This window comes from Maniola jurtina, chromosome 25 (assembly GCF_905333055.1).
Source record: "Maniola jurtina chromosome 25, ilManJurt1.1, whole genome shotgun sequence".
NCBI classification, from domain to species: Eukaryota; Metazoa; Arthropoda; class Insecta; order Lepidoptera; family Nymphalidae; genus Maniola; species Maniola jurtina.
In genome coordinates this window covers 7,775,870-7,791,323 of record NC_060053.1, presented here as the reverse complement: position 1 = coordinate 7,791,323, position 15,454 = coordinate 7,775,870, and the positions used below count along the sequence as shown (strand labels likewise).

The following is a 15,454-nucleotide window of genomic DNA, read 5'->3' as shown; positions in this document are numbered from 1 at the left end:
ACATGATATAATCACAAATTCGCGCTTTTCAGATTTATTCCTGTATTTGTACTATAAGACCTACCTACCTGCCTCATAATTCTAGGTCAATGGGAAGTACCCTATAGGTTTCTTGACAGACACGACGAGCAGACAGACAACAAAGTGATTCTATAAGGGTTCCATTTTTCCTTTTGAGGTACAGAACCCTTATAGAATCACTTCGTTGTCTGTCTGTCTGTCCGTCTGTCGTGTGTGCCAAGAAAACGTGTAGGATACTTCCCATTGACCCAGAATCATGAAATTTGGCAGAAAGGTAGAGCTTATAGCACAAATAAAGGAACAATTCAAAAACCGTTTGTGGTTACACCACAAAAAAAATTACGTGTTCACGAAAAAAATAATTTGCTTAAGCACACATAATTTCTACATAAAAGTGTTAGGTGTATCTTGTACGATGATGCGGAACCCTTCGTGTGCAAGTCAGACTCGCACTTGGCCGGTTTTTTCATGTATGGGAGCAGTGAGCTCCCCTAGAAAATAATTGCTTACGTAATATTCTGTGCAATAGGTAACTGAATGATAATAACATAATATAAACACTGAACGATTAAATCTATCGATTACGAAACGAGTATTTGCAAATTGCCGTAACTCAAGTTTACATTGGACATTTTCCAAAACATCAGTGGAGCGGTTACGCACTCATCCGATCCGAAACCGTGAATATCCATACTAATATTATAAATGTGAAAGTGAGTCTGTCTGTCTGTCTGTCTGCTACCTTTTCACTGATTGATTGAATTGATTTTAATTTAGTTTTTTTTTTGTTTTGAAAGGTGGCTTGAACAAGAGTGTTCTTAGCTATGATCGAAGGTTCAGCCGTTTGAAAGTTATCAGCTCTTTTCTAGTTTTTTGAGGTTTTTGTGTCAGGGGTTTTTTAAATTTTGAGTTATAATTATTAGACAGAAATCACTTACCTGAGGTACTTGAGTAGACTTCCCACACCCCGTTTCACCAATTAAGATCAAAGTTTGATATTTCTCCAACAGATACAGTATATGGTTCCTATACTGAAAGACAGGTAGCTTCTGCCTTTGTGTCTCTAATGGTAGGTGGTGGTATCTGTTGTACACAAAGTTTGTCTGTGCATCCTTGTCTATGGTCAAAGCTGAGTCTATGTTTGGGTTTATAAGTGTCTCTATGGCTCCATCTTTGTTTTTTATTGGGTAGAGAGTGTCATCACCTAGAAAAATAAAGATTTTAAACTTACTTATAATATTAAAAATGCAAAAGTATGTCTGTCTGTCTGTCCAAATATCTGTCGGTTGCTAGAACTGATTTAGATGAAAGGTAGACAAATAGGATGCAAGATCCCAGAGATGGACAAAGGCTACTTTTTCTCAATAAACTTCTTTATGTACAAGGCATATTCCTCATCCATACTAATAATAATCTATACTAATAAATAAAATTGGAGTGTCTGTCTGTAATTTCGAAATAACTACCGCATATTAAGGTCATATGGTTATTTGAACAATACTATAACTGAATCACACGTTTTTAAAATTTTTGTCTGTCTGTCTGTCTGTTTGAAAAGGCTAATCTTCGGAACGGCTAAACCGATTTTGACGGGATTTTCACAGACAAGTATAAAATTGACCAGGGAGTAACATAGGCTACTTTTTTAACCGACTTTCAAAAAGGGAGTTGTGTTTTTCTACCTATGTACACTGAAATCTCCGAGATTTCTGAACCGATTTGCGTCATTTTTTTTTTAATCGATAGAGGAACTTTGCGACATTGTTTCTTAAAAAATTTGGATTCCAACTCCGCAATCCTGATGCTGCAGGGGATCTTACCAATCCACGCAGGCGAAGCTGCGGGCATCAGCTAGTTTATAATAATGTAGGTATTTAGTAAGACTTTTTAATTTAAGTACAGTCAAAATCTGTTATAACAACATTGAAGGAACAAGGATTATTAGGTTGTAAAACCCTCTTTTTGTAATTACCAGTATAAAATATTCAAAATTCATATTTGCAGTGTAGTAAGCCAAGACTTGTATTTTGGTTATTATAACCAATAAGTAATTATAAACGTTGTTGTTTTCAACAGTTTTGACTGTGTTTATTTTTAACCTCTGACCCAAAAAGAGGGGTGTTATAAGTTTGACGTGTGTCCGTGTATATGTTTGTGGCATCGTAGCTCCTAAACTAATGGACCGATTTTAATTTAGTTTTTTATGTTTGAAAGGTGGCTTGATCGAGAGTGTTCTTAGCTATAATCCAAGAAAATCGGTTCAGCCGTTTGTAAGTTATCAGCTCTTTTCTAGTTACTGTAACCTTCACTTGTCGGGGATGTTATTTTTTATTTTACACTTGTTTTTTTATTGTGTGATAGGCTTGCACTTGGTGACAATCATAATTAAAAGCAATGATGATCTTTGTTGGAGTGTGCTTGCCTAGAAGATGCCTATTTATTCTTGCCTTGAAAATTAGAAGAGGTTGATACATTTTGTAGTATGTATACTCCCTCAAAATCAAGGTAATAAGGTTATTTATTCCCAAGTATAGCTGGAAGGTGATAGCATAGTGGCCTAGTCTTACACAAGGGTCTAAGATTGGTTAGTGGGCATGCACTGTTACTCACCAGAGTTATGTGTATTTTATATGTTTTAAATATCACTTAGGTACTTTTTTTTTTTTTTCTTTAAATCTGGCTTTACTCTGATTAGCCAATGTCAAGTTTGTGATATTTTCAAGTTATTGAATTTATACAAGTATGGACTCCGTCTGCGCCGGCGCCCGCCGACATACGCGCGGCGGCCCTTTAGAGCGCTTCCCAGTCAGTTCCACCACCAAAAAACACCAACTAACACAAAAACCAGCCACTCTTAACAAAAAAAAAACACTCCAAACAAGCCCAGCACGCGCGCCAGCAAACGCCATCACAGACGAAGTCCCTTAGGTACTTTAACAGTGAAGAAAAACATCGTGAAGAAACCTATATGCCTGAGAGTTCTCAGTAATGTTCTCAAAGGTGTCTAAAAACTGTGAAGGCTGCCAATCCGCACTTGGACAGCGTTATGGCTAACCCCTACTCGTTAGAGGAGACCCGTGCTCAGTAGTGAGCCGATGATGGGTTTAATATAGCTAAATAAACCTATAAACCCATAGATAAGAGAATTGGCGATGGTGAAGGGGGGCAGGGCAAGCCTTTAAGTCGAAGGTTAAAATCCTCTTAGGGTCCCTTAGCCAACCAAGTAAGTATATTTACAACTTATTAATGTTTTTCAGTACTTACCTGGCCTAATAAATACAGGTTTCCTTGTAAGCATCGTAATAACAAGTTACGCTTGTTACACAAACAAAATCTAACGTCTCTATCACATTTCTGCACATACAAATGTTTTCACATGTTTCAGCGATCAATAAACTTTGAAATGGCACTGAAAAACGGTGGAAAAATCAGAAAATTCACTGAAAAACTAAAAATTAGTTATTAGACTTCTTTGCAGTTTGTTATGAGTTTGTTTTGATTTTTCTTGTCATTGTCACATTAGTTTAGCGTTGACATTGACAGTGACAGTAACAGTGAAATATCATAGACAAGAAAAATAGCTATAGATAGAAAATGATATGACCATAGATAAGAATATGACGCCTACGGACTACGGTGCCGGTGGTGCACTGCACCACAGAGTATTTTTTACAGGGAACTGCACATACACTGCACGCTCTTTGTTACGATGAGCGCCTTATTTAAGACCCTTCATATTATCCCTAGCTCCCTATCAATCCCGGATTCCCGCAATGGTGACGTGACCCACCTGATGCATGATGATGAGTTGGTAAGCGAAACGCAACAAACTGAATCACTTTTTGCAGGTGGAAGCCACGGGCCTGCCCGCGAAATTCAAATTTAATTTGGTTTTTCACAATTTGTAAACTAATACGACAAAGTAATACAATAAAGTTAAAGTAAAACTTTCGCTGTAATCAAAGTACCATTAGTAGAAGTTAATTTAACTATATCTTCATAATTTAATCCTTTCAAATCTTTCGATGCAAATTAAAAAAGAAAAAAAAAATTGGTTGTCTGTAAAGTCGGTTTACGCGCTCTCGCTTGCACTTCAAGCCTTACATGGAACGCCTCAGAGCGAGGTAACGCCGCATGAGTCATGTTTTTTCGTGCGTGCAGCCGGCTCTATCGAATTATAAGACGTTGTCACGACAAAAATACGACAAAGTAAGCTTATGGCATTTTAATTCCGACAATAGTAATATCATTTTCACAGGATCACATAAAAATCTTTGCTAAAGCCTACATTGGCGTTAATTTACAAATTGTGAAAAGCCAAATTAAATTTGAATTTCGCGGGCAAACCTGTCTTAGTCGTAGTCTACGAAGAATAAAATAAAACTCCTTTTTGTTTTTTTTAATGTTTATTACAAGTCAAAAGCTTATAATATTTAGAATACTTTATCTTCCCAATTGAGGATAATTTCTAGCAAGGTATTGTAAGTACAATGTGGGATTATTCAAGTTATTTGTATTCGGCAAAACATTACGGTATTTCAAAAATGGCATTCCAACATTTAGTAATCCTGGATTAGTCTGATACGCAGAATATGGACTGTGTTGAAGTTTTTGTGGATACTGACCAATCGATGTATAGGGGTAATTCAAATTCGTATATATTCTTCTTTGCACATCAGAATGTGTTGGATAAACACTCTCCGATAAATTATTGACACCAAAAGTTTTAGTTCCATTAACATTATCCTGCTGTGTTTCCAAATTAATACGTTTAGTTGCATTTTTATTAAAATTAATAATGCTCTCCACAGGCAGTTTTGAATTTAGTTTTTGAACTACTTTTAGTATTTCGTCTGCTCTCGTGTCATTATTCTCTAAAACTTTCGCTGTAATCAAAGTACCATTAGTAGAAGTTAATTTAACTATATCTTCATAATTTAAACCTTTCAAATCTTTCGATGCATCAGTTACGTTCGATCCGACGAGTAATTCTTGGTGAGGAGTATTAGGCTCACTTCTCAAATTTGGCTTCTTTGCCAATAAATTTTGTAGGTTAGAGAGGAAAGTCTGATAAGGTAGTCGATATTTTACGTAATACTGCGATTCATATACTGGTGTCGGTCTTTTAAGCGCATAAGTTAGTTCTACAATACTGTTTTTAATAGGTACACTATTCAATTTACCTTGATTAGCTACACCTAGTAAATAATTGAAATCTATCGATTGACCACCATAATTTCCTTGTTTCGTGTTATCAGTAAACATATTCTGTCCATTATTATCTTTTCCGTCATATACAGTAATGTATGGAGAAATTTGATTAAAGCCCAAACCATTTTGGTTAAGCAATTGATTGTCAACTCCTACCATAGGTGGATTTAAGATTTGATTTTGATTATAAGCAATATAACTATTACTTTGCTGTGGCAATTTTGGCTTTTGGAGAAATATATTCTGCGGTATACTTGGTTGAATGTTTGGACTCTGCGAATGTTGGAGATATTGCTGAATATTCAATAAAGGGTTGTTGTCGACGAAATTTGGGATTTTATTAATTTCTGCTTGGGTTATTTTCATATTTGTACTAAGTAAGTTTTGCTGCTGATTAGGGGCTTGTTTCAAAATATCAATAAGAATGTTCGGATTTTTATTAACACTTGGATTAGGTTTGACCATCTCATTTGGATTTATATTTAGTATTCTAGTGTTAATTGGAATAATTTGTCCATTTATAGGTTGCAATAGTGTTTCCATTCCAGGGTATATCGAACTTATAGTGCCTAAGTTATTTTCTTTATTAAACTTTGTCAAAAGTTGTATATTCGTATTTCCCGACATTCCTTTCAGTCCAGAAAATATAGTTTGCCAGGGCACTGTGTTCATATTTGGAGGATAGAAAATGTTGATGGGTTTTGTATTTGGATTTTTCCCATTCATTTCATTGATAGGTTGATACAAGCTTAGTATCAGATTGTTTAATGGATATGTATTTCTCGGCAATCGTTTTAGTCCATAAAATATAGTTTGCCATAGCCCTGTGTTCATGTTTGGAGGATAGTAGATGTTGGTTGGTTGTAGATTTGGATTTATCCCATTCATTTCATTCGAAGGTTGATACAAGCTCGGTTTTTGATTGTCTTTGGGGTAGGTATTTCCCGGCAGTCCTTTTAGTCCAGAAAATATAGTTCGCCATAGCAATGTGTTCACATTTGGAGGATAGTAGATGTTGCTTGGTTGTAGATTTGGATTTTTCCCATTCATTTCATTCATTGGTTGATACAAGCTCGGTATTTGATTGCTTTTAGGATTCATATAAATAAGAGAATTTTGCATATCGTTTGGACTCTTAAATTCATTCACAGGAACATTACTAGCCCCACTTGGTCTATAATTTTTAAGAATAAACATCATATCGTGTGTTCCCTTTCCTTCTTGACTTTTAATAAAGTTTACTAAATCAGCTCCTGCTGTTATTGATTCTTTAGGTATATTTTCATGAACTGGCCAAATATTCATCGTTGAATTTCGTTGTATTAGCCCATATGGAGTTAACTGGTAAATTGAATTATAATTACTTGGTATGTTCAATTCATTGTTTGGATTACATTTTCCAGTTTGTAAACAATATCCCAATACTTGGAAATAAGCTGTATTAATAAAATTGATGAGATTGTTGAATAAAACTTGACAATTATAGTTGCGCTGACCAGGTAAGTCATATGGTGGTAGTGAAGTAGTACCATCTAGTTCACGCAAACTTGGGTTTTGAACAGGAGCATTTATTTTATTCACAAGTGCATCTAGATTTTTCAATTTGTCGTATAATACTAAGTTTTCTGGATTCAAAGGTGTAGTTTTTAAGACATTCTTAACAACCGTTAGAACATACTTGAATTTCTCTGGGTCCAATATTGTTTTGTCATCTTGAGGTAATGAACTGGCCAATAGGTTTAGGATATTGAGCAACATTGCTGTATTAGGACAGCCGGCCCCATTTTGCAGGTTATCTACCACTTGCAATTGAATTGGTAGCTGTAAAAGATACATAACATTATTAACATTAGAAAGTCTGTATTCAAAATAAACAGCACAGTCTATAAAATGTTCTGGGGACAAAAATTAAATTTAGATGTATAGACGAACTTATAACGGAGACATCGTGAGGAAACCTGCATGTTTAAAAGTGCTCTGGAATGTTCTCAAAGGTATGTGAAGTCTACAGCTCCACACTAGGCCAGCGTGGCAGACTATGACTTAAAACTCTTCTCATTAGCGATGGGTCAAACGTGATGAAAGATGTATTAGATATAAGTAGGTAGGTATTTAATACTTTTAAAAAAAACTTACAGGATTATTCGGAGTTTGTCTCAATCCGTCAGTGATAAAATTTAGAGGTGGTATAAAATTTTGCGGTATTGTTTGTTGTCCCGCTGCGACCATTTCATTGATCTGTTGATAATCAATAGGATGATAATAATAAATAAAAGTTTATTCAGTTCAACAAAATCACAAAAAAAAGAATAAAATTAAAAATAAAATTTATACAAATTATCAACTAAACTTAAAACTAGAAAATATTAAGACCAATATTGTGTCTGTGAGCTAAAAGGGCTCTGCCTCAGCAAGATGCTGCGGTATTTGATTACCGCAGCGCTGATTTTTCAGGCAGAGCCCTGGTGTCACGACCATAATCATATTATTTTTATTGCAAAATAGGTTTACGGTTGACGACAACCATCACTTAACAAATACCCATGATGAGTTGCCTGTTCATTCTAGCCTAGATTGTAATATAAAAGCTAAATATAGTTGGACCTAAGGATTCCCTTGCTGAACGCCGAGCTGTAACTTTGCCAAACACATGGGTAAATATCGGGAAGTTGCATTGAAATTTCAATCAACAAAGTTGACCTGTCCAAAGAATTAAAAGCATTCTTTACATTTACTTTCAGCAATACCTTAAACTCACCATTCACTCATAAAATAACGAGCTGAATGAACCGTTACCCCATCATCTATACTTACAGGATTATTTGGAGTGCCTTTGTCGTCAGTGTTGAAATTTAGAGGCGGTACAACATTTGGTGGTATAACATTTTGCGGAATTATTTGTTGTCTCGCTGCAACCATTTCATTGATCTGTTGATAATCAATAGGATGATAATCATATTATTTTTATTGCAAAGTAGGCTTACGGTTGACGACAATCATCACTTAACAAATACCCATGATGAGTTGCCTATTCATTCTAGCCTAGATTGTTATATAGAAGCTAAAGAGCTGGACCTAAAGGATCACCTTGCTGAACGCCTAGAGAAGACATAATATCTCCAAAAAATAATTTCAAAGCAGAGCTGTAACTTTGCCAAACATATTATGGGTAAATTTCGGTAAACTGCGTTGAAACTTTGGTCAGTAAAGTTGATTTGTCCAAACATTTACTTTCAGCAATATCTTAACAGGGCTCTCTCCGTCACTCGTTTCATACAATCGTAGTTCCAAATCCATTTGAATATTAAGCAACCAAAGTCCATGAAATTTTGCAGACATATTCTAGAAACTAATATTTGTGTCTGTGGTGTTTTAGATTTTTCTAAAAATATGTAGTTTTACCATTCATTAAGAAAGTAGGTACGAGCTGAATGAACAGTTGCCCCATCCATATCCATACTATTAATATTATAAATGCGAAAGTGTGTCTGTCTGTCCGTCTGTCTGTATGTTTGTCTGTCTGTCTGCTACTCTTTCACGGCCCAACAGTTTAACCGATTCTGACGAAATTTGGTACAGGGTTAGCTTATATCCCGGGGACGGACATAGGCTACTTTTAATCCCGGAAAATCAAAGAGCTCCCACGGGATTCTTAAAAACCCATCCGCTTAACCGATTTGTATGAAAGGTACCGAGGTAGCTTGCATCCCTGTAATTGACATAGGCATTGTATCCTGGAAAATCAAACAGTTCCCACGGGATCTTCAAAAACCTAAATCCACGCGGACGAAGTCGCGGGCATCCTCTAGTCATCTATACTTACAGGATTATTTGGAGTGCCTTCGTTTTCAGTGTTGAAATTTAGAGGTGGTATAAAATTTTGCGGAATTGCTTGTTGTCCTGCGCCCATTTCGCTGATCTGTTGATATTCAATTGTAATGAAATTGTTTTTAATTGCAAAATAAGTTAACCATAGAGATTAGACTAAAGGTTGACGTTGACTATAATATTATATGCCTTAACAAAATAAAATAAACAACGGATCGTGCGTGATCTTTAGCAAACAAAGTAACATTTTACAGGTTTATTAATTTACTAGCTGTGCCCGCGACTTCGTTCGCGTGAAATAGTGACTTTTCGCGCTTTATATAGCCACGGACGCTCAGGCGCGAGGCGTGTAGTACGTACTCTGTACGTTAAAAATGTTCGCCGTGATTCTTTAAATTGACATAACTTTTTTATTTATGAACCGATTGACATGAAATAAACACTAAATGTTAAGTGAAGTTTACTACAATATATTAGTGAAAACCGTATCTAAATCGAATAAGCCGTTTCTGATATTAGCGTGCACAAACACACAGACAAACAGACAAACAGACAAAAAAAAATTAATTACAATTTCGGGTTCGGCATCGATATAATAACAACCCCGGCTACTTTTTTTTATATATTTCCATTGTACAGACACCACTTTTCTACAATTTTATTATATGTATAGACTGGTGTTCGCCCGTCAGCTTTGCCCACGTGGAACATCTCCTTCGTATATCGATCCATCCATCCATCCATCCTTCATCATCCATCCTCCATCACTATCCATCTGTGTATATCGATCATGAATTCATACTCCGACACACTTGGCCGATTTTCGGTTGGCTGTGCCCACAACCTTTTTTTGAGGGTTGATCTATGCCTGCCTAAGCCATTCTCATGTGTTCAGCTGTAGCCAAGCAACCATTGATGGTTTGATGATCATGATGATTATAGAAATTTTGAAAATATTTAATTTTACCGTAGCATGGGATCCCAAAATCGATAAACTGACACTCAAAACCAAAACCGCCAACATTCTTCCAAATCGATTGAGCCATAAATGATTAATTTTCCGATTTCAAAACATGTAGGTAAGTATGTCGTGTTTAATAAGGTGTGAAATTAATGCCATGTATTAATTATGTATTACAACTTTATTAATTTGTTCATCTACTTATTCTAAATACTTATATGTATTTAGTGAAGGTTACAGTAATTAGAAAAGAGCTGCTAACTTTCAAACGGCTGAACTGATTTTCTAGGATTATAGCTATGCAAAGTATCTGAGTTTTCCAAAACATCATTTTCAAATAAATAATTATGCATCTAGGCAACGTCCATCTCGACAGCTTGACATATTTTGTCAATTGACATAATATTATGAACCTCGTTAGGTTCATAATATTATGTCAAGTTAGTAGTAGTGTTAGTTAGTAGTCTTTTCTGCAAGAAAACTAGAAAAGAGCTGATAAATTTTAAATGGCTGAACCATTTTTTTTGGATTATATCTAAGAACACTCTCGATCAAGCCACCTTTCAAACAAAAAAAACTAAATTAAAATCGGTTCATTCGTTTAGGCGCTACGATGCCACAGACAGATACACAGATACACAGATACATAGACACAGATACACAGATACACGGATACACAGATACACACGTCAAACTTATAACACCCCCTTTTTGGGTCGGGGGTTCAAAAGGAAAATTTGACTGACTGATCTATCTTAAATTACTGGACGGATCAGCACAGCAGAATGATTTTTGATTTAAAGAATATTATCCATGCTAATCATGACCACTCCTCTTCCCCCTCCAATTAAGCGTAAAGCTTGTGCCAGGAGTGGGTACGACAATAGTGCAACGGGTGGGGTTTGAACCGCTGACCTTTCGGAATTCAGTCCGCTTCTCAACCGTTGAGCTATCGAGGCTCTAAAGGCTCGAGGAGATTGCTTGGTATGCCGATAGCTATTATGACGTAGACATTCGCTAAGAAAGGATTGTTGAAAATTCAACCCCTAAGGGGGTAAAATAGGGGTTTGAAATTTGTGTAGTCCCCGCGGACGAAGTCGTGGATACAAGGTAGTTTGAAATATGAGCTTACCTGCTTATTATGTTTTAGAAATAATTTACCTACCTAATCATGTTATTGAAGGGATTTGACAAAATTTAATTTGTATTTACATGTACTTAATTTTCTTTATCTTAATTAGGTCGGTACGAGCACGTTTCATTGAAACACCTCGGGAAATCAACCAGTTCTAATACCGCAATGTACCTAGTTGATGCCCGCGACTTCGTCCGTGTGGATGTAGGATTTTAGAAATACATACCGTGGAAACTCTTTGATTTTTCTATTTAAAAGTAGCCTAAGCCACTCTCGAGATCGTTAACAATACAAACAAGTGTAAATTAAAAATTTATAACACCCCCGACGATCCAAAGTATCTGAGTTTTCCAAAACATCATTTTCAAATAAATAATTATGTATTTAGGCAACGTCCATCTTGACAGCTTGACATTTGTCTATTGACATAATATTATGAACCTAACGGTTATCTAACCTTCTTTTCTACAAGAAAACCAGAAAAGAGCTGATAACTCTTAAACGGCTGAACCAATTTTTTTAGATTATAGCTAAGAACACTCTCGATCAAGCCACCTTTCAAACAAAAAAAACTAAATTAAAATCGGTTCATTCGTTTAGGCGCTACGATGCCACAGACAGATACACAGATACACAGACACACAGATACACAGACACACAGATACACACGTCAAACTTATAACACCCCTCTTTTTGGGTCGGGGGTTGAAAATGACGTCCATCTGCTGTTCCGTTGCCATTATGATTGGAGGACCAACCAACAAAAGAAACGAAGCTTTGATAGTTCCAATAAATTTGAGTGGAATAGTGAAAATATGGTGATAGTAAAAAACGGCCAAGTGCGGAGTAGTGGGCGGGCGGGCAGTCGGCCTATCGGCCTGTCGGCCTGTCGGCCTGTCCGCCTGTCCGCCTGTCTCTGCCTGTCTGCCTGTCTGCCTGTCTGCCTGGGTGTTATAAATTTTTAATTTACACTTGTTATCTTTTATCAGAATTATTTCGGTTCTGAGTACCTATTGCATTGCTGCTTATTGGACAAGGGAGTACTTATTCAGGGTAATAAAAAATATCAATTCAATTCAATTCATATTTTATTCTGACATCTTTTGGTCTATCATGTGTTAGTAACAATGAAATACGTCAACTTAAAACTATGTTAGTACAGTTTAATATATAAAGGTGTTAGCAATAATAACTTAATATCTATGTTAGTTATAGGTAGGTACCTCAAAATTAAAAAATACACCGAACTGACAACCTGCTTCTTTTTTGAAAGTTGGCGTTTAAAGTCCTATAGGAATTGGTCCATCTTATAAGTTATACAAAGTTATATTTTACCTAATACTTGGTGTAAGTAGAATGATAGCAAAAATGAAGACAGGTGATAGTGCTCATGATTACTGATAAGATACCACAAAAAACCCGAAAAAAAACCTGTATTTTTAAAAGTTTGCAATGTATTGCAAATAAAACATCTGACCAACACTAGAGGTCAATGAACGTTGCGTAGATACGTGCCGCGGGGTCAGTACCGCGTCGTAGGCTGGGCTAATACCGAGTCTTGCACGATATACATTGCTGGTTTAAAAAATACTAAATCACTATAACTACAAGTATCTATACTTGAGCAAATTATTATTATTGACATTGGATTATGAATAGCGCTATGATTATTAAAGATTCATGAACCTTTTACCCGACTGCGGCATAGCAAAAATGAAGGATGATGATTTTAGCAATATATGTATGTATGTTTGTATCCAGATTCTGTATGTTCCACCGTAGCGCCTAAATTAATTGGCCGATTTTGATGAATGAGGTGTCAATTGATTCGTCGTAAAAGCCCGGGTGACAGGCTATCCGCTATATATTTTATACGAAAAAAATTGACCTAGCTGAAAGAAAGTGGGGGTCTCCAAAAATATTTTTTTGCTATTGTATCGAGTGGGATGTCAAATGAAAGAGGAGAAAATTTCGAATTCATGAGTATAACGGCCGTATTCACAAACGTTACTATGAGGTCTCACAGTAAGCTCGAACGCATAGTCTAGGTTCCACCAATCAGATCATTGTAAATTGACGTGAAACAGTCCTAGGAGCCAACCGCAACGGCTGAAATCAAAGAGACAGCTTAGTATGATTTTTCGCAATTTATAAACTAATACTACAAAGTAGACTCATGGCATTCTAATTCCGCCAATGGCAGTATCATCTTCACGGGATTACGTCATATAAATCTTTACTTGAAAGTGTTCTGTAGTCAAAATAATAAGTTTGACATGAGTTACTCACGAATTAGTCGATACTATAACTAATTTCTTAAACTGGACCCTTTCAAGTAAAGATTTTTATATAAACCTGTGAGGATGATACTGCCATTGGCGCAATTAAAATGCCATAAGCCTACTTTGTCGTATTAGTTTACAAATTGCGAAAAACCAAATTAAATTTGAATTTCCCGGGCAGCCCCGTCTCATGCACCTTAATAGATTTCATCATCATCATTGACTTAGAACGTCTTTTGGGGGTTTTAACCGACATCAAAAAAAGGGCGAGATTCTCACTTCGACTGTACCTATATTTTTTTTATATGTTTGTTACGCAATTTCCCCGCGAAATATGAACCAATTTTGATAATTCTTGTTTTCTTTGGTAGGTCATACTTCCGAAGTGGTCTGAGTTTAGATTGGTGAAGAACTGATGAATATTTTATCTTCGGTGATGGAGTGCAGAACTCCTCAATGGATAAGAATAAATTGCTCGCGATCAGTGTAATAGCTTAGTAAACAGTAGGTTTTTAGGCATAGCATATTTTAATGCAGCGGGGCCACTAAAAATTATAAAATAAAAACATTTCAAACAAAATAAAAACCGACTTCAAACACTAACAAGTGTAAATTAAAAATTTATAACACCCCCGACAAGTGAAGGTTACAGTAATAACTAGAAAAGAGCTGATAACTTTCAAATGGCTGAACTGATTTTCTTGGATTATAGATAGTTAAGAACTCTTTCGATCAAGTCACTTTTCAAACAAGAAAAAAAACTAAATTAAAATCGGTTCATTGGTTTAGGAGCTACGATGCCACAGACAGATACACAGATACACACGTCAAACTTATAACACCCCTCTTTGGGTCGGGGGTTAAAAAGTAAAAAATAACGAATACATTATTATGTGTACAAAAGATAATGTCATAATATCTTCTATCTATCATAACATTTTTTGGAGTCGGTGCCAAGGAGGTGGCAATGTGAAGTCACAAAAGTCACAAACAATATGAAGAGTACCTAGAAGGATCGTGCGATTCACACGGTGGTGGTGGACCGGGTGGGTCCCAACTGCGGCTGAAACCAAAGAGACAGTATGCTTAGTACGATTTTGTATAGCACGTTTCGTCATCATCCTTGTCAACCGATAGGCGCGTCCATTGCTGGGTATAGATCTCGTGTAGGGACTTCCACACTCCACTGACTTTATATATTTTTTTTGTATATTTGTTACGAAAAAAAAAAAAAAAAAAATAATGCGCATGTCCGATGAACTATGGGCAAAGACCACAACACAGTGGATGCCACAAAATTTTAAAAGACGTCGAGGCAGGCCGAGGCGTCGCTGGCGAGACGAACTCGATGCCTACAGGTCGGCCTGGCCTCAAATTTCTATAAACAGAGACAGGTGGAAGAAAGAAGGGGAGGCCTTTGCCCAACATTGGGACAGTTCAGGCTAATAATAAAATAATAATAATTTGTTACGCGATTTCTCAAATATGAACCGATTTTGATAATTTCTTTTTTTTTTTTTTGGTAGGTCATTCTTCCGAGATGGTCCCATTTTACCTCAATGGATAACAGTAAATTGCAAAAGTCAAAACCAATTGAAAAGTACCTAAACAGTCCGTTTGAGACATATGGTGGTGGTCTACCGGGTGGGTTCCAACTGCGGCTGAAATCAAAGAGACAGTAGGCTTAGTACGATTTTGTATAGCACGACAATCTTAATAGATGTCGTCATCATCATTGTCAACCGATAGGCGCGTCCATTGCTGGGTATAGATCTCGTGTAGGGACTTCCACACTCCACTGACTTTATATATATTTTTTGTATGTTTGTTACGCGATTTCACAAATATGAACGGATTTTGATAATTCTTTTTTTTTTTTTTTGGTAGGTTATTCTTCCGAGATGGCCCCATTTTACCTCAATGGATAAGAGTAAATTGCAAAAGTCAAAACCAATTGAAAAGTACCTAAACAGTCCGTTTGAGACATATGGTGGTGGTCTACCGGGTGGGTTCCAA

The 15,454-nt window shown here is 36.2% G+C and overlaps 2 protein-coding genes across 10 annotated transcripts in view; both read right to left on the bottom strand.

Moving 5' to 3' along the window:
* Positions 1-3,550, bottom strand: part of LOC123878125 (probable ATP-dependent RNA helicase DHX35) — a 45,648-nt gene extending 42,098 nt beyond the window's left edge. For all 3 annotated transcript variants that reach the window (XM_045925216.1, XM_045925219.1, XM_045925218.1), the window contains exons 1-2: positions 3,286-3,550; positions 960-1,225 (exon numbers count right to left, since the gene is read on the bottom strand). In XM_045925216.1, the coding sequence (XP_045781172.1) occupies positions 960-1,225; positions 3,286-3,319 (300 nt within the window). In that variant the 5' untranslated portion in view covers positions 3,320-3,550. The remainder of the gene's footprint in view (positions 1-959; positions 1,226-3,285) is intronic.
* Positions 3,551-4,408: 858 nt separating this feature from the next.
* LOC123878123 lies at positions 4,409-10,130 on the bottom strand. 7 transcript variants are annotated; one of them, XM_045925215.1, is made up of 6 exons: positions 10,028-10,130; positions 9,056-9,151; positions 8,047-8,160; positions 7,369-7,470; positions 6,293-7,053; positions 4,409-5,959 (listed from the first exon to the last, which is right to left on the bottom strand). In XM_045925215.1, exons 1-6 carry the CDS (start codon positions 10,082-10,084, stop codon positions 4,465-4,467), a joined length of 2,625 nt encoding a protein of 874 aa, XP_045781171.1. In that variant the 5' UTR covers positions 10,085-10,130; the 3' UTR covers positions 4,409-4,464. The 7 variants fall into 7 exon arrangements, with proteins under 7 accessions (XP_045781171.1, XP_045781165.1, XP_045781167.1 ...); XM_045925209.1 differs by having other exon boundaries at positions 4,409-7,053; XM_045925211.1 differs by lacking the exon at positions 7,369-7,470 and having other exon boundaries at positions 4,409-7,053.
* Positions 10,131-15,454: the final 5,324 nt, after the last annotated feature.